The sequence below is a fragment of the Cryptomeria japonica genome, chromosome 9 (assembly GCF_030272615.1).
Source record: "Cryptomeria japonica chromosome 9, Sugi_1.0, whole genome shotgun sequence".
NCBI lineage: Eukaryota > Viridiplantae > Streptophyta > Pinopsida > Cupressales > Cupressaceae > Cryptomeria > Cryptomeria japonica.
In genome coordinates this window covers 542,066,295-542,091,760 of record NC_081413.1, presented here as the reverse complement: position 1 = coordinate 542,091,760, position 25,466 = coordinate 542,066,295, and the positions used below count along the sequence as shown (strand labels likewise).

The 25,466-nt window shown below is 30.8% G+C and overlaps 1 protein-coding gene and 1 pseudogene across 1 annotated transcript; both read right to left on the bottom strand.

The window, feature by feature from the left end:
• Positions 1-592: 592 nt before the first annotated feature.
• Positions 593-10,025, bottom strand: LOC131858493 (serine carboxypeptidase 24-like). The gene is made up of 11 exons (XM_059211742.1): positions 9,898-10,025; positions 9,478-9,631; positions 4,483-5,023; positions 4,287-4,394; positions 4,096-4,191; positions 3,888-3,980; positions 3,454-3,536; positions 1,409-1,657; positions 1,140-1,279; positions 933-1,022; positions 593-842 (listed from the first exon to the last, which is right to left on the bottom strand). The coding sequence occupies exons 1-11, from the start codon at positions 10,023-10,025 to the stop codon at positions 593-595; spliced, it is 1,932 nt and encodes a 643-aa protein (XP_059067725.1).
• Positions 10,026-10,101: 76 nt separating this feature from the next.
• On the bottom strand, positions 10,102-23,907 carry LOC131061047 (serine carboxypeptidase 1-like; annotated as a pseudogene).
• Between the last annotated feature and the right edge of the window lie 1,559 nt (positions 23,908-25,466).

Here is a 25,466-nt window from a genome sequence, read left to right as displayed (position 1 = left end):
AAATTCACACCAACCCAATCTTAGATCCAACATGACATCCAAACTACTACAATGATAGAGGTGTAATTTTTAAACCAAAGGCAATTTAGAAGTTAGGTCCACATTAAAGAGATCAACAATTATAAATTCATATCTATCTAATTATCATTATGCTTCTTCACATTTATTTTTCAAAATAACAATGATAATGATTTAAACTATTACATTTGCTAAATTAGCCTAACATAATCTTAAGGAAAGTTTATCTCCCTTCACATTTATATAATTTAATCTACATGTAATTATTATTATTTAGCTAGCCATAACATATAAAACTATTTTCAAGAATTTATTATAGAAAAAAAATGTAACTCAAATCATTCATGAACATATAATCTAAAAAATTTTATAGATAAATATACTAATTCTATTTTATTATTTAATACTTTCTTTTCATTTTTTAAATCATAACAAATCAAACCAAAAAGAATATTTTTAAATCTTACATCATTGAATTAAAATAAAATGTGGTGATTTAGTATAATTTATTAATAGTACAACAATAGTTTTTCAACAATTCGAAGAGAAACATTAATATATAAATGTGAGATTTCTATGATGGTAGAGGTTGGCCAGCTAAAAAGGATTTGGTCATTGTTAAGGCTCTAGATGGTTGATAGCTAGGTACTTGATGTCCTGCTCCTCTTACAGTTGCAAAAATCAAGCCTTTGTAAATCACACTATAACCCCCAACATCAATATCTCCATTCATCCATGGATACCATTTTGTCTCTATTGGGAGATTTAATGCATTAATGGAATATCTTGTACCAGTCACTGGGACTATTGAATCTACATCTCCACTGCAACCAATGTATATAGCATTAAATTACAAATTCCAAATTTTATTTTTAATAATATTTTCAAAAAAATGAGTTTCTGCCTTATAATACCTGTATACTAGTATTCTCACTCCCGATGCAATCATTCTTCGATAGATTGGGAGCATAGTGGTTGCATAGGTACCATACCATAGTACATCACTGTTTATAGAAAACAAATAGCATGTTATATTTTAGATGTTAGTCTTCTACATCATACACCGAAGATAAAAAAATTAAGCTTATCTTCAACTTAATGAGTCTCATATATAATCATACCTACACATATCCCATGCAAATGGTAAGCTTGTCACATTTGCATGAAGAGCTCTTTGCACTTCATGTGTGTTGAGATATGTAAGTACATAACTAGGACTACATGGATCAAATCCATATAATCCTTCCATAGACATAACACCCTACAATAGAAATGATTTATCATGTGTTAATTATTTCTCAAAATTTATAATATGATCTAGCATTACTACATTAAAAAAATTATTTAAAAACATTCTTCAAAAATGTATACTTAAGAATAGTTTTCTTACAGTCGTAGTAGACAATGTCCATATGGGATCTGGATGGGATGGGCAAAGTGGTGCATATATATTATATGGGTTTATCACTTTAGTTAACTTAAATTTGAAGTGGAATGTGTCGCTATTAGATCGAAAGCTTGAATTAGATCCCTTGCATCGTTTATATTCATATTCTTCATCTGACATCAAAGCATGTGACCATGCATAATCTACCACCCCACAATCATCTGTCTCGTCATTCATTAAACCATTCCCAATCTACATAAACATAACCATTCAATAAGTTCTTAAAGATGTAAAATTTGTAAATATATTAAAATTGACAATACTTTTTAATGAGGAATACATATTATGAATTATACTCATTAAAAAATTATAGTTATACTCATTTAAAAAAAATAGTTAGTGTATATATAGTGATCAAGATTGAAAAATATAAGGTTTCAATAATAACACAATAAATACACTTTTTTTTCTCAACAAAATGGAACGACAATATTAAGATAAATAATAGAATAATTTAACATTTTAAAAAGATTTTGTTTCAAAAAATAGATCATTTATAATCCTTAAAAATTTTAATGCTTGAAATATTCAAAAATTAAAAGTATATAAATATTGTTAACAACAAATTAAAACAATTAGCATTAACATAAGGTATTCAAAATAAAAAAAATATTTATAAAGAAAATGGATAGATTTATCAAAAAATCATTGCAACAAGAAATTTTCATTATTATTATTGTAATGATTAAATTTATATATCTTTAATTTTTCTTAATAATTTAGATTTGTTTTAATTAGTTTAATTTTATATGATAAAGTGTATGTAAATAATGTGATTTTTGTTAAGAATTGACATATAATCATATTTATTTTCCCTCATTCTTAAGAATTAGATTCATATTTTATTATATAGCAAATTTTCTATCTTTGAAAAGATATCCACCTCTATTTGCACTCATTCCTAGAAATCAATTATATTATCTAACTTGACCAATTTCATATCTTTATGATCTAGAATTTGCCGAAGTGGTCTACATCACTTGTGAGAATGACCTTTGATATTTTGAAACTACTTGTTATCTCTCCAAAATATAGCAAATTTTCTATCTTTGAAAAGATATCCACCTCTATTTGCACTCATTCCTAGAAATCAATTATATTATCTAACTTTACCAATTTCATATCTTTATGATCTAGAATTTGCGGAAGTGGTTTAGATCACTTGTGAGAATGACCTTTGATATTTTGAAACTACTTGTTATCTCTCCACTTAAGCATCATTGACAATTTGAAGTGAAAAATGTTTTATTTGCTCTTTTGGGATTGTATTAATTCTAATTCATTTAATCATCTAATGATTCTATGAAAAGATCATCACCTATGCACATCAAAGAGCTTAAAAATAACTATCTAGTGACATAAATATTGAATTAATAAGTCAAATCATACAACATGACTCCTTCTTGTCTTTGATTATTGTTCAATGTCATTGAATTCTCACTCTTATGAGATTGAAACAAGAGAAGAATTATTCCTATTATATGAAAACTCTTGAATTGTAGAACCAAGTTTATATATAGGTTCAAAAGCATAAGTAGATATTTTTCAATATTGAAAACTATATAAGTTAAATTCAAATAGACATTCTAGATTTACATTTGCTAGGTTGATATCATAGTTATGTATGACATATATATTTATAAATATAATATAATTAATAATACATTATTTTTATTGATTCCAAAACATTTACCAATCTTTTTAATTCACATGAAAAATAAATTACACTTGACAAAGTCTATTTCTAGAATAAATATTTAAATTTATTTTAATTATTTAAATATTAAATACTGATTATTTATTTCTAATACATTCATTTATCCCTACTGGCTGAATTGAATAACCCAAGATTTATGTAAAGGATTTAATTATAAATTGGAAAGTTAATCATAAAACAAAATGCATCTATGAAAAAAAATCCAATAAAAGATATAGTTTGGAGGGCTCATTGACTAATGTAAGAATTTGTATATGTAGAGGAAACACACCATAACTCCCTTGAGATTAAGAAAAGATGTCCGTGAGTAGTTGTTCTTAAGTATTGTATCAGCCAATTCAGGTATATAAAAACCTGCATACAAAAGAAGAGAATGAGAAATATTAAGAAATATTATTTTTGTTTAAAACTGATTTGAAAGTTAATAGATTCTAAGATTTTATTGAATTTAAATCGTTTCAAATGAACAATCATAAATGAAATCCTCTTCAATGTAAGACCTCAATATCATAAGAAAAAAAGTTAGGTATGATGAACGATCTTGATATGATCTAATCTATTCTTCATCAAAAGATTTCAACCCTAAAACTTTTAACTCTATATCAATTAACTAACAATTCTGTAGATTTGATTTAAACCTCTGAAGTAAAAATAGTATTTTAATAATTCTTTCCCACCTGAATACCTCATAGTTGAAAGACTTACCAGCGTAGCTTTCCCCTGCAATATAGAATTCTCTGTTCTTATATTGTGGAAACCTTTCAAACCAATTCAGTAGAAACGTGTACGAATCCACAGCTACAGTTTTAACCCATCACATCAAAAGCATACTTTTCATCAGTAAAATTGAAACAAATTTTCTACAAGTAAACTGTGATGCATTCAGGCCTATAACAAAATCAAACCAAAATACCAGTGTTTTCATCAGTGCCATTTTTATAATCATCACTGGTATTTGAGTATGAAAACCCAACCCCGGCAGGTGATTCCAAAAACAAGGTGTTCGCCACTGCGAAAAGGATAGATTGAAATGAAAGTTAATAAGAAACATCAATTGTGAAGAGAAAAACTAAAGGTGGGTGGGTATAGAAAAGAAAAGGAGACCTTGGTTCCACGCATAGGGATTACTAGAAAGAGTGGCGTTATCAGGCTGAACGCGGAAGGGTCCAAGCTCAGTCATTGCTCCCACTCCAAACGATGAGCATCCTGGCCCTGAAATCACACACCATTATAACTATTAGTTTTGCAGAATGAAAGGATTATTCCAGGATATGAAGATTGAAGGGTAAGCCAATAATACCTCCATTGAGCCAGAGGAGGAGAGGTTTAGTAGTTGGGTCTTGTGTTGCCTCTGCAAAATAGTAGAACAGAGCTCTGCCCGCCTGTGCATCTACTGTAACATATCCCGAATACTGTGCAAACGTTACATTTGATGGCTGACCGGGCAGAGAAGTTATCTTGTCATTCTCCTGCAATCCGTCTTGAGGATAAATGTGATCGAAGTTAACAGAAGGAGCCGTCCATTCATGAGTTGGGCTTTCCACAGCAGATCTCTTCCTTTCCAAAAATTCTGAGAGAACTTGCTGCTGACTGCGCTGGTGAGAAGGATCGACCAATAGCGCGAAAGGAAAGATTAAGAGGAGGGTTATGATATTTTTCATTTTGAATGGATGATGAAACTCAGATGGGCTGAGCAGCAAGAGAAATTGATTGACATTCTCTAGATTTAAAATGTTATGTATGTGATTTAAGGCTGGCCTGAATGAACAATTGAGATTGAACAGCTTGCAGGCTATGTCGATGCGGAGCAAACAATGCAAAAGGACGGCAGCGGCCTTGTTCTATCGCCATATACAGGGACTCAATATAATTCGGCTCTATGTTGTATCGCCATTTTGTCCCACTTAGTTCTATGGGCTAGGGTTTATTTTATCGCCTGCGTGGAAACCCACATTTGGTAGTTATTTTGTTCTTTTCACTGTTTTCTATTCAGTGATTTCATTGTTTTTTTAATTCGCCAGTTGGTTCTTAGTATGAGAGTTTTCTTGGTTTGCATGATCTTTATTTGGATGATTAAAAAGTTAAAATAAATAATCGGACTACATAATATTATTAAAATGAGAGAGATATCAATAAATTTTTTGTATATATTAAGAGAAGTAATATATAGATTATTCAAGGATATAGACTTAGTTATCAAACAAGTCAAAGGAACATCTGTTGTTAAGAATATGAGGATGAAATCATATTGACATAGAGTGTGGGATTTATCATAGGAATTTGAAGATTTGAATATCTAGTTGGTTTCTAGATTCAAAAATATTAAAGTGGACTAGATGGGTTTAAGTGGATGTCAAACTAATCTAATAGAAGAAATATTCTTTTTTAGTTAAAGAAGCAACAAATAAGGGTGTCGACTCTATTACAAACAAAGCCCCAAGGGTAGAGTTACATATGCTATAAACAAACCTCTTGCAACAACACAAGCCTTACCAGACTACTTACAACAACACATGCCATTAACAAACCTCTTATATCAACGTAGGTCATTAACATACCACTTACAACAACACGAGTCATATAATATTTGAACTAGGGTGTTGATGGAAGAAATGTTGGCAGAAACCTTATGGTAAGGAATACACGTGGTCCCTATTTTTATGGTTTTATTTGACTAATTTTCCTCTAATATCATGGAGATATCACTACATTCACTTATTGAAGAATAACCAAGGCCTTGATATTAGGGATTTCTAAAATGCCTTGGTCATGCAACCCTAATCCTCTTCCATCATATTGTATGCTTTGACATATTTTGTTTGTACGATGGGGTAATTTTTAAAAATAAAGAAAATAAAGATGTTAACCCATCTTTATGTAGTTGGAAACTATCCGTATTTACTAATTTCTCATCTATGAGAAATCCTACTTTGACAAAAGTATCTATAATCTTAGTTTAAAGGAATTTGTGGCTTTCTCCTTATGCATGCTTGTATCCTCTTAATAATAAGTGATGTCAATGGGATCCATGGTAACTTATTTATCTTCTTATTTGATGTGATTCATGTCCTTTTCTTGGTTATGATGTCCAAGGGAGTCAAGTGTCCCATGTTAGAAAATGAAAGTCATTAATAAATGATAAATAAAAAGTGAATAATTAGGATGAAATTAAAAACTAAAAGTAAAATAACTTGATAATACAAAAGAAAGAAATAAAAGCTTACTTATATTTTTAGAATCTCATTGTAAACCTGAAAAAATAATGATGTTGATATTCTTTGTTTGGATTGTGGATGCTAAATCTTTGTTGTTCATTGATTTTCAGAATGGAATTACATAAAATGTTGGATTATATCATTTGAAATGATGAAGAAAATGATGTATTTATAAATTTAGTAGATGAAGATAAGACTGATTACAAAGAATAATAAACCTAATGATAGAAAAAGTTTTATAGTTATATGGAGACAAAAATAAGCATAACTACCTTAATTGTCTCCATTACCTTTTGTTGTGCAATACAACTAATCGCCTTCTATAAAATGTCATGAATATTCATCGGTTGCAAAAGAATAGTCCTTTGTCAATGCCATGCCTCCCAGACACAACTTCTATATAATTTTGTGCAGAGAACTTTCCTATGCTTGCTAGCAGCCATGTTAGTCCCACGCCTACTCTGATACCATGTTAAAAATGGTAGAGGAAATAGAGAAAACAAGATTAAACCATTATTGTCAAAAAAAAACAAAAAAAACTTTGATATCATTGGTTTCATTGGGATTCAATAAGATATAATTAGATGATAATACATTATAGTGCAATGGCTTTTTAAAGCCTTATTTTCCCTTATGAAAACTGGCTATGGGAATAACTTCCTAGAAACTAACCAACCTAATTTTATTAATTACTTAATTATTAACCTAAAAGTATACTAATTAATGTAAAACTCCAAAGTTACCACTTAAGAACTATACAATAGTTTGATCAACTAACTATATAGCCACATATCAATAGTGTAATACACTAACAGAGTAGTGGAATGGGATCTCCATAAAAAAAAGTCACATCTGAGAAAGATTATCTCCTAGCAAGATTTTCTTCTATGAATATTATCTGCAAAAAGAAGTAATCCATGTGAAATAAGAATATTCTAGAAGAAGGAATATTTTAAAAATATTCTACAATAACATATGCACATTACTAAATGATACAATTTAATTTAAATTTGAGATCATTCACCAAACTTAAATATGTATCATAATAGACACATATTTATATACATTTAATTGCATCATATCTATCTCTATGCATCTTATAATATGTGCTTAATTTATTGCACCACGCTTACCTAGACATTTTTAAAAAAAATTATTCCTAGTAAACTTTTTAACGTGACTGGTGACGCTAGCACAACACACTCTCGGGCTCCACGTGAACTCTTTTGACCCAGGGCTATGAATCGGTGAGGTCACAAATGGGGAACCTCGTCCCCACACTTCACTTGTTCAAATCCGCGAGCACAATGGTTCAACAAAGGAACAAGGCCTTGTGAGCACAACGACCCAACAAGGATTTGAACCTTGGTGGCCACTTCACCAACGAAGTGTTTAAACTGCAACACTACATGTCTGAAGAAACGCTTACCTAGACACTCATTTCCAAATTAGATCCTATTTATCTACAATCGTAATTTCTTTTTTTTAGATATAAGGATCACCCCTACTCATGTTCAAATTAACTGAGATGCATTTTCAAAACCCATATCCAATTTCAGCTAGCCTCACCTAATTTGATATCCAAATTGAGATAATTAAATAGACGTTTTCATTATTTAAGCCATCTAATTGTTTATTTAGGCATTATTTGTTTCCATACAACATGTATTTTATTTTTTACATTATCTCTCATTCTATAATAATTCATCAAATAATTGATATAAAAATAATTTAATTTGGTACATTTAATGTGATATTTGTTAATGAGGGAAAACCTTTAGGAATTTGATGACATAAACAAACAATAATAATTAAATATTATATAAATGAATTATGATTACTATTTAAAGAGGGATGTAAATACTCTACAAGGAATTTCAATATTGAGCCACAAGTGCTTATATATATGATAAGCTACTAATATATGTGAATGTATACATATGTAGTATACATCTCCACCACATAAGAAAAACACAAATCAATTGATACAATAACAATGTACCCTAGTAGATATCTACCTATGTAATTTTTTCCTAGATGCATACTAATATAATAATCTAATTAACTAAGTATATAAAAAAGCACCAACATAAAATGGAGTAACTTTTTTATGCATTATTTTAGGATTCTTGTATACTATATTTGGTCTTTTACATAAAATTCTATGGTTGATGTAGATGAACATGCTCCATTGTGATATAATTATAATTATTATAAGCTATATTTCAATATTACCAATCCTCATGTACAATATAATACTAGAAGAGTATTCAAGTGAGACATGACTTATACTTACACATCAAGCAAGCTCAAATCTACAAGAGAATAAATTTGGGACCTGGAAAATAAACATAGATTTTGAAATTCACACCAACTCAATCTTAAGGCCAACAAGAAACCTAAAAAATTATTAAAAAGATAGATAGGTCTAATTGTTAACCCAAGAGAAATTTAAAAGTTAAGTTGACATTAAAGATTAACAATTATAAATTCATATCTAGCTAATTATCATTATGCTTCCTTACATTTATATTCCAAAAGAACAAGTATAATGATTTAAACTATGATTTCTAACTAAGAGTAATAAATCTACATTATTTTTTATTGAATTGATTGCATTTGCTAAATTAGGCTAACATAATCTTAAAAAAAGTTTATCTTCCTTCACATTTATATAATTCCATCTACATGTCATTGTTACTTTTTAGCTAGCCATAACATATAAAATTATTTTAAAGAAATTATTATAGAGAAAAAATATAACTCAAATTATTTTCATAGAATCTAACAAAAAGTGATAGATAAATGTATTAATCTTATTTATAATTTAATATTTTCTTTTTCATTTTTAAAATTATAGTAAATCAAACAAATAGAATATTTTTAAATTAAAATAAAATTTGATGATTTAACAAAATTTATTAATAGTAACAATAGTTTTTCAACAATTTGAAGAGAAACAATAATATCTAAATGTGGGATTTCTATGATGGTAGAGGTTGGCCAGCTAAAAAGGATTTGGTCATTGTCAAGGCTCTAGATGGTTGATAATTAGGTACTTGATGTCCTGCTCCTCTTACAGTTGCAAAAATCAAGCCTTTGTAAATCACACTATAACCTCCAACATCAATATCTCCATTCATCCATGGATACCATTTTGTCTCAATTGAAAGCTTTAATGCATTAATAGAATATCTTGTACCAGTCATTGGGACTACTAAATCCACATCTCCACTGCAACCAGAGTATATAATATTATATTACAAAATCCAAATTATATTCCTAATAATATTTTTTTTTAAATGTGTTTCTCCCTTATAATACCTATATACTAGTATTCTCACTCCCGATGTAATCATTCTTCGATAGATTGGGAGCATAGTGGTTGCATAGGGAGGAAAATATTAGCATATTATATTTTGGATGTTAGTCTTCTATGTTATAAACCTAAGATAAAAAAATCTTATCTTCACTTTATGGAGTCTCATATATAATTATACCTGCACATATCCCACACAAATGGTAAGCTTGTCACATTTGCATGAAGAGCTCTTTGCACTTCATGTGTGTTGAGATATGTAATTACATAACCAGGACTACATGGATCAAATCCATATAATCCATCCATAGATATAACATCCTACAATAGATATTATTTATCATATGTGTATTATTTCTCAAAATTTATAATATGATCTAACTTACTACACTACAAAAAAATATGAAAAAAATATTGTTAAGAATAGCTTTCTAACAGTTGTAGTAGATGATGTCCATGTGGAATCTGGATTGGATGGGCAAATTGGTGCATATATATCATATGGGTTTATCACTTTAGTTGACTTAAATTTTGAGTGGAATGTGTCGCTATAAGATAGGAATCTTGAATTAGATCCCTTACATCGTTTATCTTCATATTCTTCATCTGACATCAAAGCATATGACCATGCATAATCTACCAACCCGCAGTCATTTGTCTCATCATTTGTTAATCCATTCCCAATCTATATAAACATAACTATTCAATAAGTTCTTAAGATGTAAAATTCATAGATATATTAAAATTTATAATATTTTCTTATGATGACATACATAAATTATGAATTATACTAATTAATTTTTTTTATAGATATACTCATTTAAAAAAAAACTTGTTAGTGTATATATATAGTGATTAAGATTGAAAAATACAAGCTTCCAATAATAACACAATAAATACGCTTCTTCTTTTTTCAGATAAAATGGAATTTTTTTTTTTATGATAAATAATAGAACAATTTAACATTTTTAAAAGATTTTTTATCAAATAATAGATCATTTACAATCATTAATACTTTTAATGCTTGAAATATTGAGAATAAAAAATATATAAATATTATTAACATCAAATTAAAACATTTACACTAACAAAAGGCATTCAAAATAAAAATGTATTTACAAAGAAAATGGATAGATTTATCAAAACATCATCCCAATAGAAAATTGTCTTTATTACTTTTAGTATATTATAATACACTAAAAATTATATACCATGTAATTTTTCTTAATAATTAGATTTATTTTACTTAGTTTAATTTTATATAATAACATGTAAATAGTATGAATTTTGTTAAGAATTTACATATGATCAATTTATAATCATATTTATTTTCCCTCATTCTTAAGAATTAGATCCATCCTTTATTATAGCCCATTTTATATCTTTAGAAAGATATCCACCTATATTTGGACTCATTCCTAGGAATCAATTATATTATCTAATTTGACCCATTTCATATCTTTACCAAGATCCATAATTTAGTTGTGAGAATGACCTTTTATTTTACCAAGATCCATAATTTACTTGTGAGAATGACCTTTTATTTTGGAACTACTTGTTTTCTCTCCACTTAAGCATCATTGACAATTTGAAGGGAAAAATATTTTATTTGCCACTTTGGATTTCTATTAATCCTAATTCATTTAATCATCTAGTGAATCTATGAAAAGATCATCATCTATACACATCAAAGAGATTAAAAAATAATTATCTAGTGACATAAATATTGAATTAATATTTTAGATCATATAGCATGACTCCTTGTTGTCTTTCATTATAGTTCAATGTCATTGAACTATCACATCTATGAAGTTGAAGCAAGGGAAGAATTATTCCTATTATATGAAAACTCTTGATTATAGAACCATGTTTCTATATATGTTCAAAAGCATAAGTAGATATTTTTTAATATTGAAAATTGTATAAGTTAAATTCAAACAGATATATTTGATTTACAATTGCTAGGTTGATTTCATAGTTATGTTTGATATATCTATATTTATAAGTATAATATAATTAATAATACGATACTTTTATTGATTCCGAAAATTTACCCATCTTTTTAAGTCACACAAAAAATAAATTAATCACGCTTGACAAAGTCTATTTTTAGATTAGAACTTAAAACTAAATATTTTTGATTTATTTTAATTATTTAAATGTAAAATATTGATTGTTTATTTTTAATACATTCAGTTATCCATACTTGTTTAATTGAATAACCCAAGATTTATGTAAAGGATTTAATTCTAAAATAGAAATTTAATCATAAAATATATGAATAAAAAAAAATCCAATAACAGATATATTTTGAAGGGCTCATAAACTAATTTAAGAATTTGTATATGTAAAGGAACACACCAGAACTCCTTTGAGATTTAGATAAGATGTACGTGAGTTGTTGTTCTTAAGAATTGTATCAGTCAATTCAGGTATATAAAAACCTGCATACAAAAGAAGAGAATGAGATAATATTATTTATGTTTAATAGATTTTTAAGGTTTTACTGAAGTTCAATTATTCTAAATGAACCATCATTACTGAAGTCTTCTTCAGTATAAGGCCTAAAAAAAACATTAGATATCATGAACGATAATTCAAAAGATACCTTCAATACTTGATTCTTAATCCAAAAGATTTCAAACTAAAACTTGTAATTCTATATCAATTAACTAACAATTCTGCCTCGGCAGGAAAAATGGCTTTGAATACTACAGAGTTGAAAGACTTACTAGCGTAGCTTTCCCCTGCAATATAGAATTATCTATTCTTATATTGCGGAAACCTTTCAAGCCAATTCAGTAGAAACGTGTATGAATCCACAGCTACAGTTTTAACCCATCACATCAAAAGCATACTTTTCATCCGTAATATTGAAACAAATTTTCTAGAAGTAAACTGTGATGCATTCACGCTTATAAAAAAACCAAACCAAAATACCAGTATTCTCATTAGTGCCATTTTTATAATCATCACTGGTATTTGAGTATGAATACCCAACCCCAGCAGGTGATTCCAAAAACAAGGTGTTCGCCACTGCCAAAAGATAGATTGAAATGAAAGTTAATAAGAAACCATCAATTGTGAAAAGAAAAAATAAAGATGGGTGGGTATAGAAAAGAAAAGAAGACCTTGGTTCCACGCATAGGGATTACTAGTAAGAGTGGCGCCATCTGACTGAACGTGAAAGGGTCCAAGCTCTGTCATTGCCCCAAATCCAAACGATGAGCATCCTGGCCCTGAAATCACACACCATTTTAATTATTAGCTTTGCAGAATGAAAGGATTATTCCATGATATGATGATTGAAGGGTAAGATAATAATACCTCCATTGAGCCACAGTAGGAGAGGCTTAGTAGATGGGTCTTGGGCAGCTTCTGCAAAATAGTAGAACAGAGCTCTGCCCGCCTTTGAATCCACTGTCACATATCCTAAATACTATGCAAACGTTACATTTGATGGCTGACCGGGCAGAGAAGTTATCTTGTCATTCTCCTGCAATCCGTCTTGAGGATAAATGTGATCCAAGTTAACAGAAGGAGCCTTCCATTCATGAGTTGGGCTTTCCACAGAAGATCTCTTCCTCTCCAAAAATTCTGAGAGAACTTGCTGCTGACTTCGCTGGTGAGAAGGATCGACCAATAACGCGAAAAGTAAGATTAAGAGGAGGGTTATGAGATTTTTAATTTTTAATGGATGATGAAACTCAGACGGGCTGAGCAGCAAGAGAGCGTGTTATAAATAGAGGTGATTATGAATAATTGAGATTGAACAGCTTGCAGGCTACGTCGATGCGGAGCAAACAATGCAATTCATTGTAAGCAAAAGGACGATAGCAGCCTTGTTTTATCGCCAAATACACGGACTGAATATAATCCGACTCTATGTTGTATCGCCATCTTCTCCACCGTGTTTTATTGGTCAATACGGTAAATTGTTTTTTGATTTTTTCACTGGTTTCTATTGAGTGATTTGAGTGAGAGAGTTATCAAGGAAATTCACAGAATGATTGGTATATATTAAAAGATGTAATATATAGATATTCAAGGATATAGAATTAGTTATCAAACAAGTGAAAGGAACATTCATTGTTAAGAATATGAGGATGAGCTACTATTGATATAGAGGGTGGGATCTATTATAGGGATTTGAAGTTTTGAACATTTAGTTGGTTTCTAGATTCAAAAATATAGAAGATTGGATGGTTTTAAGTGGATGTCAAACTAATTCAATAAAAGATCTATTATTTTTTATTATGAGGTTGTTGACCCCATTACAAGCAAAAACCCAAGGATAGAGTTACATATGTCATAAACAAACCTCTTACAACAACAGAAAACTTAACATGCCACATACAACACATGCTATTAACGAACCCCTTACACCAATATAGGTCATTAACATAGCACTTAAAACAACATGAGTCATATAATATATTGAACTAGAGAATTGATGGAAGAAATGCTCGCAACAACCTTATAGTAAGGAATACACATGGTCCCTGTTTTCATGGTTTTATTGGACTATTTTCCTCTAATATCATGGAGATATCACTACATTCATTGATTGAAGAATAACTGTGGTCTTGATATCAAGGATTTTCCTCAACCTCTACTGGTTCTAAAATGCCTTGGTCATGCAACCCTAATCCTCTTCTATCATATTGCATGCTTCGACATATTTTGTTTGTACGATGGGGTAATTTTTTAAAATAAGGATGTTAACCCATCCTTATGTAGTTGGAAACTATCAATATTTACTAATTTGTCATCTATGACAAAGCCTACTTTGACAAAAGTTAACAGAAGGAGCCGTCCATTCACGAGTTGGGCTTTCCACTGCAGATCTCTTCCTGTCCAAAATTTTTGAGAGAACTTGCTGCTGACTGCGCTGGTGAGAAGGATCGAACAATAGTGTGAAAAGTAAGATGAAGAGGAGGGTTATGAGATTTTTCATTTTGAATGGATGATGAAACTCAGATGGGCTGAGCAGCAAAAGAGCGTGTTATAATTGAGATTGAACAGCTTGCAGGCTACGTCGATGCGGAGCAAACAATGCAATTCATTGTAAGCAAAAGGATGACAGTGGCCTTGTTTTATCGCCAAATACACGGACTTAATATAGTTCGACTCTATGTTGTATCGCCTTCTTCTCCACTGTGTTTTATTGGTCAATTAGGTAAATTCTTTTTTGATTTTTTCATTGGTTTCTATTGAGTGATCTGAATGAGAGAGTTATCAAGGAAATTGGCATATTACTAGTATACTTATATTTAAAAAAGGAAAGTATTTTGAATTAAATTATGGAAGTGTCCCCATCATGCCTAGTTTGGGAAATTTGGAAATAAAGGAATCGTAGGCTATTTGAAGACAAAGCCAAAAGGCTTGAATCGATCCTAAATTCAATAGAAACGAGAATTGTGGATACAATAAACTACAAAATAGCTTTCTCATTGGAACCACCCAAAATTTTCTCTTCTTGGGATGAAAGCATAAGGAAAAATTGGCAGAGAATTAGGATTCCTCCCTCTTTTGGGAAAAAATCCAACTCTAGAAAGGAAGCTACTTGGACCCCTCCAAAGCTCGGTTGGCTAAAATTAAATTTTGATGGTACCTCTAAAGGCAACCCAGTCCCCTCAGGCATAGGATATGTAATTAGAGATCACTCAGGATCAATCATAGGGAAAATGGCAAAGCCGATTCCATCGGACACTAACAATATAGCAGAATTCAAAGCCTTACAACTAGGACTGATGGATTGCATTAAGCATGGTTTAAGAAACATCACAGTGGAGGGAGACTCAGAGATAGCAATCAATGCAATCAAAAGGGAAAAAACCCCAAATTGGTGGCTACAGGCAATTTTAGACAATATAACAAAAAATATGGCAAATTTGGAGCATTATGAAGCAAAACATATCTTCAGAGCAGCAAATTTAGTAGCAGATGCCCTCTCTAAATTAACATCACAGAGAAATTTTATCCATTGGTGGGACCAGGGAGTCCGGTAGCTTGGACAAGTAGAACAGGTCAAAGCAGCAGGAATGTGTCCCTTGGGTTTGTTGAGTACAAGGGAGGGATTCAATATAAGTGAGTAGACCCAGTAGAGGCTCTCCTCCTTAATTAAAGATGACATCTATCTTAGGTGCCCAAGTTGGGGAACGGCTACTCTTTTTTGAATTCAAATCTACACCTTATTTCAGCAATAAAGCAGGCCCGGTCACAGTGATGTCATCCTAATGCACTCTCAAATCAAGCCTTTCCTTTTTCGCTTCTCAAAATCCAGCTGGTGAGAGCTGTCATTTCGAGCTCAAGGAATGGATTGTCGGCAGGACAATCATCATATCAGAGCCAGGGAGATTTGGCATGTCCGGGATAAATATACTTCGCCACCTTTGCAGGTGAATTTAATGCAAGCAACTCCTCATAATTAGGCATTAAAGAGAGTTCCCACTAGGCTTTACTTAGCATATACTGCAAGCCATTATTATTTCTTAACCTGCCAAAAATCATTTCAAAGATTAATCTGATTCAATCCTTCCCTTGCCCGAAGAATAATAGACTTGAGGCTGAAGTGACTCCTACTCCACATAGAGCCTTTAGTCATCTTGGTGGTTAAAATGATGCTGGGTAGCGTGCATTTGAATAGGGAGGAGTATCCTTGAGATAACACAAGCATATCATCCAAGTTCGTCGCCTCTTTGATGGACTTGAAACTGGCCAAACAAGTCGTATGGAGCCTTACTAAGAAGTTATTCCTAGAGGAAACCTTACAAGAATTCCAAGAAATTCTTAACAAGGCGCTTCATGAATCTGGAGCCCCTCGGCCAAGTGAAAGAATTTTGTTCAACGTTCATGGGGAGCTAATAAAGTATTACCCCTTCCTGCTAGACTTGAAAGGTAAGGAATTGGACAAACATAGGGCATTTGCTGGATTGGGGCTCAGATACCTCAAGTGGCGTTTCATGGGTGAAAATCCAGAAGACTTGGGCAGAGAGGAAGAACTCATCTTATTTGCAAGGTCAAACGTAATCCTGCCTCCTAAATTCCAAGAAGAGGAACCCCAGGCCGAGCAGGGTAAAAGAGGTGGTGCCAGAAGGGTGGGTCGTGGGTCCGGTCATGGCTGAGGCCGACCTCCATGCAAAGGTCGAGGAAGAGGCAGAACTTCGACTCCTCTAGTCGTGCCCCTTGATGAAACTTGAAAGCTAGGTTTTATATTCTGGTTATGTTTTTAGACATTTCGATGCTTATAGCTAGACACTGGTCTTTGTTAAATTTTTGGCTATAAAATTATGGTAAAAATCTCTGTTAATCTTGTAGTTGAGAACCTACTACTTGAACTTATTATAGTTAATATGATCTTCAATGTCATAAAGTTGATAGTTTTTTGGAATGACAGAAGATGATGCATAGGGTTTTTTGTTTGCCTTGAAATTTTATTCTCAAAAATGCTGAGAATGGTTTCAATAGCATACAACAAGTTTTTGATCCTACATCAGTCATGTATGTTTATATTGTATTTAACTAAAATCAATATATGGACTTGGCTCTGCCTTTACTGATTTAAAAAAATAAAATGTAAAATATGTTGAGAGATTTGTAAAATAAATGTTCTTCTAAAATACTAAACATTAAGAATACAAATCCATTAAAGTCCTGCATGCAAAAATCTGTGAATCTAGTTGGAGACAAGTGGCAAGGGTTCTATTTTATTTGGAGTAATAAAATAAAACCTCCACAAAAGCTGAAACATGGCATATTTTATGCATTTACCTGTCATTTGCATGTCAAATTGTTTCAGAAATGGATTTTTGTTTATGGACATTTTGATGTCATTGTAGATGCCTCTTGACATAAAAAGAAGTAATATATAGATATTCAAGGATATAGACTTAGCTATCAAAAAAGTCAAAGGAACATCTGTTGTTAAGAATATGATGATGAGATAGAGTGTGGGATCTATCATAGGGATATGAAGACTTGAATATTCAGTTGGTTTCTAGATTCAAAATTATTGAAGTGGATTGGATGGCTTTTAAGTGGATGTCAAATTAATCCAATAAAAGATCTATTGTTTTTTATTAAAGAGGCAACAAAGGAGGTTGTTGACCCTATTACAAACAAATTTCCAAGGGCAGAGTTACATAGGCTATAAACAAACCTCTTGCAACAACACAAGCCTTATAAGACCCCTTACAACAACACAGGTCATTAACATAACACTTACAACATATTGAACTAGGGTGTTGATGAAAGAAATATTGGCAGCATTATGGTAAGGAATACACATGGTTCCATTTTTTATGGTTTTATTGGACTATTTTCCTCTAATATCATGGAGATATCACTAGATTCATTGATTGAAGAATAACTAATGCCTTGATATCAGGAATTTTCCTCAACCTGTACTAGTTCTAAAATGCCTTGGTCATGCAACCCTAATCCTCTTATGCGATCTTGTATGCTTTGACATATTCTATTTGCACAATGGGGTAATTTTTTTAAAATAAAGATGTTAACCCATCTTTGTGTAGTTGGAAATTAATAAGCTGTAGGTTTTCTAGAATAAGATTGTGTTTTCTTTTGATGCAAAAAAGACAACTCAATTTAATTCCAGAAAACCTACAACTTATTATAATGGATTGTGGAAATCTGATATCATTAGTTGGAAATTATCAATATTTACTAATTTCTCATCTACGAGAAAGCCTACTTTGACAAAAGTAGATAGTCTTAGTTTAAAGGATATTGTGGCATTTTCCTTATACATGCTTGTTTCCTATTAACAATTAGTGATGTCAATGGGATCTATGTCGACTTCTTTATTTTCTTGATGTGATTCATGTCATTTTCTTGGTTATGATCTATGCGTCCAAGGGGGGCAATTGTCTCATGTTAGAAAATGGAAGCCATTAATAAATGATAAATGATAGGTGAATAATTAGTATGAAATTAAAAAGTAATTTAGTAAAATAACTTGATAATACAAAAGAAAGAAATAAAATCCTACTTCTATTCTTAGAATCTCACTGTAAACTTGAAAATATAATGATGTTGACATTCTTTGTTTGGAATTTGTGGACGCTAAATCTTTGTTGTCGATTGATTTTGAGAATGGAATTACATAAAATGTTGGAATGTGTAATTTGAAATGATGAGGAAAATGATGCATTTATAAATTTAGTAGATAAAGATAAGAATGCTTACCTAACTTAATTGAACAATAATGGTTTCAATTCAAAAACTAGAAATTTGCCAATTTTAGGATGTAAGGGGATAATACTAGATTATTTATTTATTTTATAGATAAATTTACACTTCAAGTTTCTATTTGCAATTTGAAAGGAAGAGGAAATTTGTTCTAAATAGAAGCAAGATTAACTTGATGAAGAAGATTAAGTTTCTAAATATAGACTAAATTAACTGACTAGATGAATAAAGAAACTTTAAGTTTCCTAATGATGACTAAAGAGGTAACAATAGAAGTTATTTGAAAAATAAAAATTAGCTCATATTTAATTGAATAATAAAATATTATTTTAATTAAATAGAAAAGTAAAAAATAAAAGTTATTAATAATGATGTGAGAAATGAATAAATGATTAGTAAATCATAAATGGTAGTTGATGCATAATAAATAATAATAAGAACTAATTTTTTTTCTTTCAAATAACAATTATCTAGGAAGAATCAATTTGCAATTAGTACCCTTTAGAGTAGGGGAGGAAACACCCACTGCAAAACAAATGGAATAATTCCAACCTTGACAAGAACCTGGTTTGGAGGGGGAGACATCACAAAATGGAGACTAAATATCTGGTACCATCGAAGGGAGCGTAGAGCTATCCAAGTCCCCAGATGTAGGGGCAATAGGAGTAACTACTAGCATAGATGAACTAGCCTAAGAAACAAGTGAAGGAGGCACTAAATCAATGGAGTTATATGAGTCATCATTCAAAGAATCAAGAAAGATCGTACATTTGTGATGGTCAAAGTTCTTCCATTAGGTGGAGGAAAACCAAAGACGAGACCCATGGGGATAAGTGGAAGCTAAATTTCTTGTGGTGAAATAGCATTTGAGTAGAATAAAATAGCCTAATAGTCAACTATTTGAGTCCAAGGCCACTTACCCTCCTACAAAATAATATTTTCCAATAACATATTTGAAAGATCAATGCCAATCAATTATTAAATGACACAATTTTGTGTGAATTTGAGATCATTCTCCTAAATCTTACCTATCATAAAATCAATTTGTAAAGCCTTTGCAACTCTTCTTAAGGTTTTTTTTTCAATAAGTGGGCCCCTCCTTATAGAAGATATATTTTCATCCTGAAACTATCAATACTTGACAAAGTACTTACCAATTTTCTTTCCAAAAAGTGTAATGGTACAAAATTTGCATACCCATACCATTTCTCATTCACTTTTTGCCCATTTTAAAAAAATATCTTTACTTATATACATAGTTAAATGATTTTTTTTTTTGTGAATTTGAGATGATTCCGCTAAATTTTAGCTATCATAATACACAAATTTATAGACATTTACTTACCCCACATCCATCTCTGTGCATCTTATAATATACCCTTCACTTATTGCACCACACATACTTAGATATTTGTTTCTCACCTAGATCATACTAATCTATCATCCTAATTAATTCATTTGGATATAAGAATGACCCCTATTCATGTTCAACTCAACCTAGATTGCTTTTCACATTTAAAATTTAATTTTAGCTAATCTCCTTATTTCAAAATCAATCGTGAGATAATTAAACACATTTTTAGATAATTTGAGCTATATGTTTGTATTTATAGGTTTTGGCATTCATTTAACATGTTTCATCTCTCTTACATTCTCTCTCATCTTAGAAACATTCATGGAACAATTGATATAAAATATATTATTTTAGTGCATTAAATATAATATTTATCACGGGGAAAAACCTTCCAGAATTCGATGACATAAACAAGTCATAATAGAAAGAGAACAATTAAATATTATAGAGATGCAATATGAGTCTATTCCACATTAAACATAATCAATTCAAAATTCATAGAGATTATTATCATTATCCTTGTTCAGTTTATCTTTCCATGATAACAAGCATAATTATTTTATTTTGACTATTCATAACTATCATTAATAAATCTTAGTTTTTTTAATTGATTACATTTACCTGATTATCCTAGGTTAATCTTAGGAAAATTTGATTTCCCTTTGTAATTATATAATTTCATCTAGATGTCATTATTATTATTTAGATAAATATAAAATATAAATTTATTTCAAAAAATAAATATTACAAAGAAGAAACATTTAACTCACATCATTTTCATATAATATAATAACACTTGATAGATGAATATAGTAATTCATTTTATATTTTTTAAATCTTTTCTATCCAATTTTTTAACTCATAGCAAATCAAATATTTACATACTTTTTAAATCTCAAAATTTCAAATTAGAGTTAAAAATTAATGGAATACCATCTTTAACAAACTTTACTAATAGTAAAATATTGACAATAGTTATTAAATTATTTAAACAACAATAGTAATATCTAACCATGGGATTGCTACGATGGTAGAGGCTTGTTAGCTAAAAAGGATTTGATCATGGTTAGGGCTCTCGATGGTTGATAGCTAGGTACTTCATGTCCTGCTCCTCTTACAGTTGCAAATATCAAGCCTTTGTAAATTACACTATAACCCCCCACATCGATATCTCCATTCATCCATTGATACCATTCTTTCTCAATTGGAAGCTTTAATGCATTAATGGAATATCTTGTACTAGTCACTGGGACCCTTGCATCCACATCACCACTGCAACCAAAGTGTAAGCTATTAGCTACTTCACAATTCAAAATATATTATTAATAATATTTTCCAAAATAATGGGTTTCTCCCTTATAATACCTGTAGACTAGTATTCTCAATCCCAACATCATGAGTTTTTGATATATTGGCAGCATTGTGGTTGCAGAGGTGTTGTAAAATAGATTTATTTCAAAACTGTTTGAAGAAAAAGGTGAGAAAGTTATAGTTTAGATGATGAGTTTCTATGTCATAAACGTAAGATCAAATACGTATATTTAATTGAAGGAGTCTCATATATAATCATACTTGCATTCATCCCATGCATCAGGCAAGCTCGTCACATTTGCATGAAGAGCACTTTGCACTACATGTCTATTAAGATATGTTTGTACATAGCCAGGAGTACATGGATCAAATCCATCTAATCCATCCATAGATGCATCAACCTGCAATAGAGACAATCTAGCAATTCTTTAGATCTTGTAAACTTTATCATATGACCCAATATCACTACACTTCAAAAAACAAATGCTAAAATATTCTAGGGAAAACATGAATCTACTTAAGCACATTTATTTCTTACAGTGAAAGCAGAAGATCTTAAAGTTGAATATTTCCATATGGGGTCAGGATGAGAAGGACAAAGTGGTGCATATATATTATATGGGTTTATGTCTCCCCCATCCGATTTTGATTGAGAGTGAACTGTGCGACTTTGACTTTGATAGTCTGAATCAGATGGAATACAGCGCTCATCTTCATACTCTTCATCTGACATTAATGCATGTGACCACATATAGTCAGTCACACCGCAATCATCTGTCTCGTCATTTATTAGTCCATTTCCAACCTATATAAACACAAATTTTGAATAAATAAATATTTCTAATTCAATTTATGAAATAAATATATATTATTTACATCATTTATCTATAAAGACATTCATGACATGTAAAAGAAAGAAAAATAATATTATTATCAATAATAAAATAATGAAATATTTGTAAAAATATGATATCAAACTTATCTTTGAGAAAAAAAAACTTATACAATTCTGAAATTAAAATCATGAAAAAATTGTTTGATGTATAATATATTTTGATACATAATTACAAATGTAAAAAACAAAATAAATATATAATTCTTCAAATTTAAATGATAACTAATATTTTAATTAAATATATATATGTTGAATTATAAATTGAACGATCATACACATCGTTCGTAGCATATAATAGTTCAAAAAATTGTAAAAGCAGGTAAAAGAATCGCACCATAACTCCTTTGAGATTTATAAAAGATGTTCGAGAGTTGTTGTTCTTAAGAATCGTGTCTGCCAATTCAGGTACATAAAAGCCTGCACAAAAGAAAGAGTAGACATGTATTTATTATTTATTATTCATGTGTATTAAGATATCAGAGAGTTGAAAGACTTACCAGCGTAGCTTTCCCCTGCGATATAGAATTCTCTGTTCTTATATTGCGGAAACCTTTCAAACCAATTCAGTAGAAACGTGTACGAATCTCGAGCTATAGTATTTACCCATCACATCAACAGCGTATATTTAATTATTAGTAAAATTCAAACAGATAATTCTCTCTAAATAAATTGGTATGCATTCTTGTTTATAACAAAACTCAGACCAAAATACCAGTGATGTCATCATTGGAGTTATCATAATCAGAGCTGGTGTTTGAGTATGAAAATCCAACCCCCGCAGGTGATTCCAAAAACAGGGTGTTCGCCACTATCAAAAAATGGATTGAAATGGAAGTTAATAAGAAACATCAATGGTGAATAGAAAAAAAGAATGGTGGGTGGGTATAGAAAAGAAAAGAAAAGAATACCTTTGTTCCACGCATAGGGATTACTATAAAGAGTCGCTCCATCGGGCTTAACACGGAAAGGTCCAAGCTCAGTCATTGCTCCCACTCCAAACGATGAGCATCCTGGCCCTGAAATCACACACCATTTTAATTATTAGCTTTGCAGAATGAAAGGATTATTCCATGGTATGAAGATTGAAGGGTAAGGTAATAATACCTCCATTGAGCCAGAGGAGGAGAGGCTTAGTAGATGGGTCTTGGGTAGCCTCTGTAAAATAGTAGAATAGAGCTCTGCCCGCCTTTGAATCCACCGTCACATAGCCCGAATACTGTGCAAACGTTACATTTGATGGCTGGCCGGGCAGAGAAGTTATCTTGTCATTCTCCTGCAATCCTTTTTGAGCGTAAATGTGATCGAAGTTAATGGAAGGAGGCGTCCATTTTTGGGGCTGCTTTTCCACAGCAGACCTCCTTCTGGCCAAAAATTGTGAGAGAGCTCGATGCCGACTGAACTGGTGAGAAGGGTCGACCAGAAGCGCGAAAAGTAAGATTAACAGGAGTGTTCTGAGATTTTTCATTTTGAATGGATGATGAAATTCAGATTGGCTGACCAGCAAGAGAGCGTGGTACAAATAGAGGTGATAATGATGAGAGTTGCTTTGGTTGGTACGTTGATGCGGAGCAAACAATGCAATTGCAGGCCAAAAGCCTTGTTCAATCGTCTAGTGATCATCGGACTAAGAAGATGTCAAAACTATTGTTCTCTTATCACTTTGTACGGTACGTCTTATTTATGTGCCAGTTCTAATATTTAATTTAAAAATCAGAATATAATTGTATTCTGATTTTAAATTAACTATTAAATAAGAAAAAATGTCTTATAACGCTTCCTTTTGATGCTTGTATAGATAATTCTTCGTGAAAGTCTCTTCATGGTTTGATTCTTTTCATTTGGCCAATAAGTTCTCTATCATAAGAATTTTCATGGTTTGAATATTTTCTATTTGGATGATCAAAAATATGTATGAAAAATTAATTATTAAATAAGAAAAACTATCTTATCAGGCTTCCTTTTGATGTTTTTATAGACAATTCTTCGTGAAAGCCCTTTTTTGTTAGTGTTTTCTCTTCATGATTTGATTCTTTTCATTTAGTCAATATGTTCTCTATCATGAGAATTTTCATGGTTTGAATATTTTTTATTTGAATGATAAAAAATATGTATGAAAAATAAATTATTAAATAAGAAAACTGTCTTATCGGGCTTCTCTTTGATGCTTGTATAGACAATTCTTTGTGAAAGCTCCTTTTTGAGTGTTTTTTCTTCATGGTTTGATTCTTTTCATTTGGGGCGATAAGTTCTCTATCATGAGAATTTTTATGGTTTGACTATTTTTTATTTGGATGATCAAAAATATGTATGAATGATGATATGAATAAGTGAGGACCACTCATTATTTGATTAAATATATTTATGCATGATGATGTGAACAAGTGAGGACCACCTATTATTTGATATATCAATCATCTTATACATTTGTAAAATATTAATGAATGATGATATAGACAAGTGAGGATTACTTTTTATTTGGATCATGACTAAAAATATTAATGGAATATAAACTAGTGATGACTAATCATTTGTGAATTAGGGGAGAGGGTCTTAGAGTGGAGCACCCTAACTTTGTGCCTCCTAAAATATGCCCTAGATATTTCAAATTTCTTTCAATTTTGTATAGTTGCTTACTTGTCAAGTCCCCTACTTAAAAAAATCGGTTTCGTGTCCACATGGTCAAGTACTATGTCACATCACATGTCTTTTTTGCTAAGATGTCCAAAATGGTCCCAAAAAGAAATAAGACCCATAGTTGTGCTCTAAGTATCTTTTAGGGATAAGTATTGATATGACACTTTTTGTCCTCCACTATTGTAATGTTCAGTCTAGTTTGATACAATTATTTATTTATTTATTTAGTAATGTTTTGATATGCAAATACAACCATAATAGTTATGCAAATACATAAATAACTTGTAGCTCTTCGAATAGATTAAACTCATGGAACTCAAATTAAACACTATAAATAATTTTAAGA

What these genes read in the sequence shown, in the direction of transcription:
- LOC131858493 (XM_059211742.1), bottom strand. Translation starts at nt 10,025, where the DNA reads ATGGATGGATTATATGGATTTGATCCATGTAGTCCTGGTTATGTAATT. An exon ending in CCTCCTCTGGCTCAATGGAG is followed by an intron (nt 4,395 to 4,482) that starts GTATTATTGGCT and finishes GTGTGATTTCAG; the next exon opens with GGCCAGGATGCTCATCGTTT. An exon ending in TTAATCTCAAGGGAGTTATG is followed by an intron (nt 1,658 to 3,453) that starts GTGTGTTTCCTC and finishes ATGTTTATGTAG; the next exon opens with ATTGGGAATGGTTTAATGAA.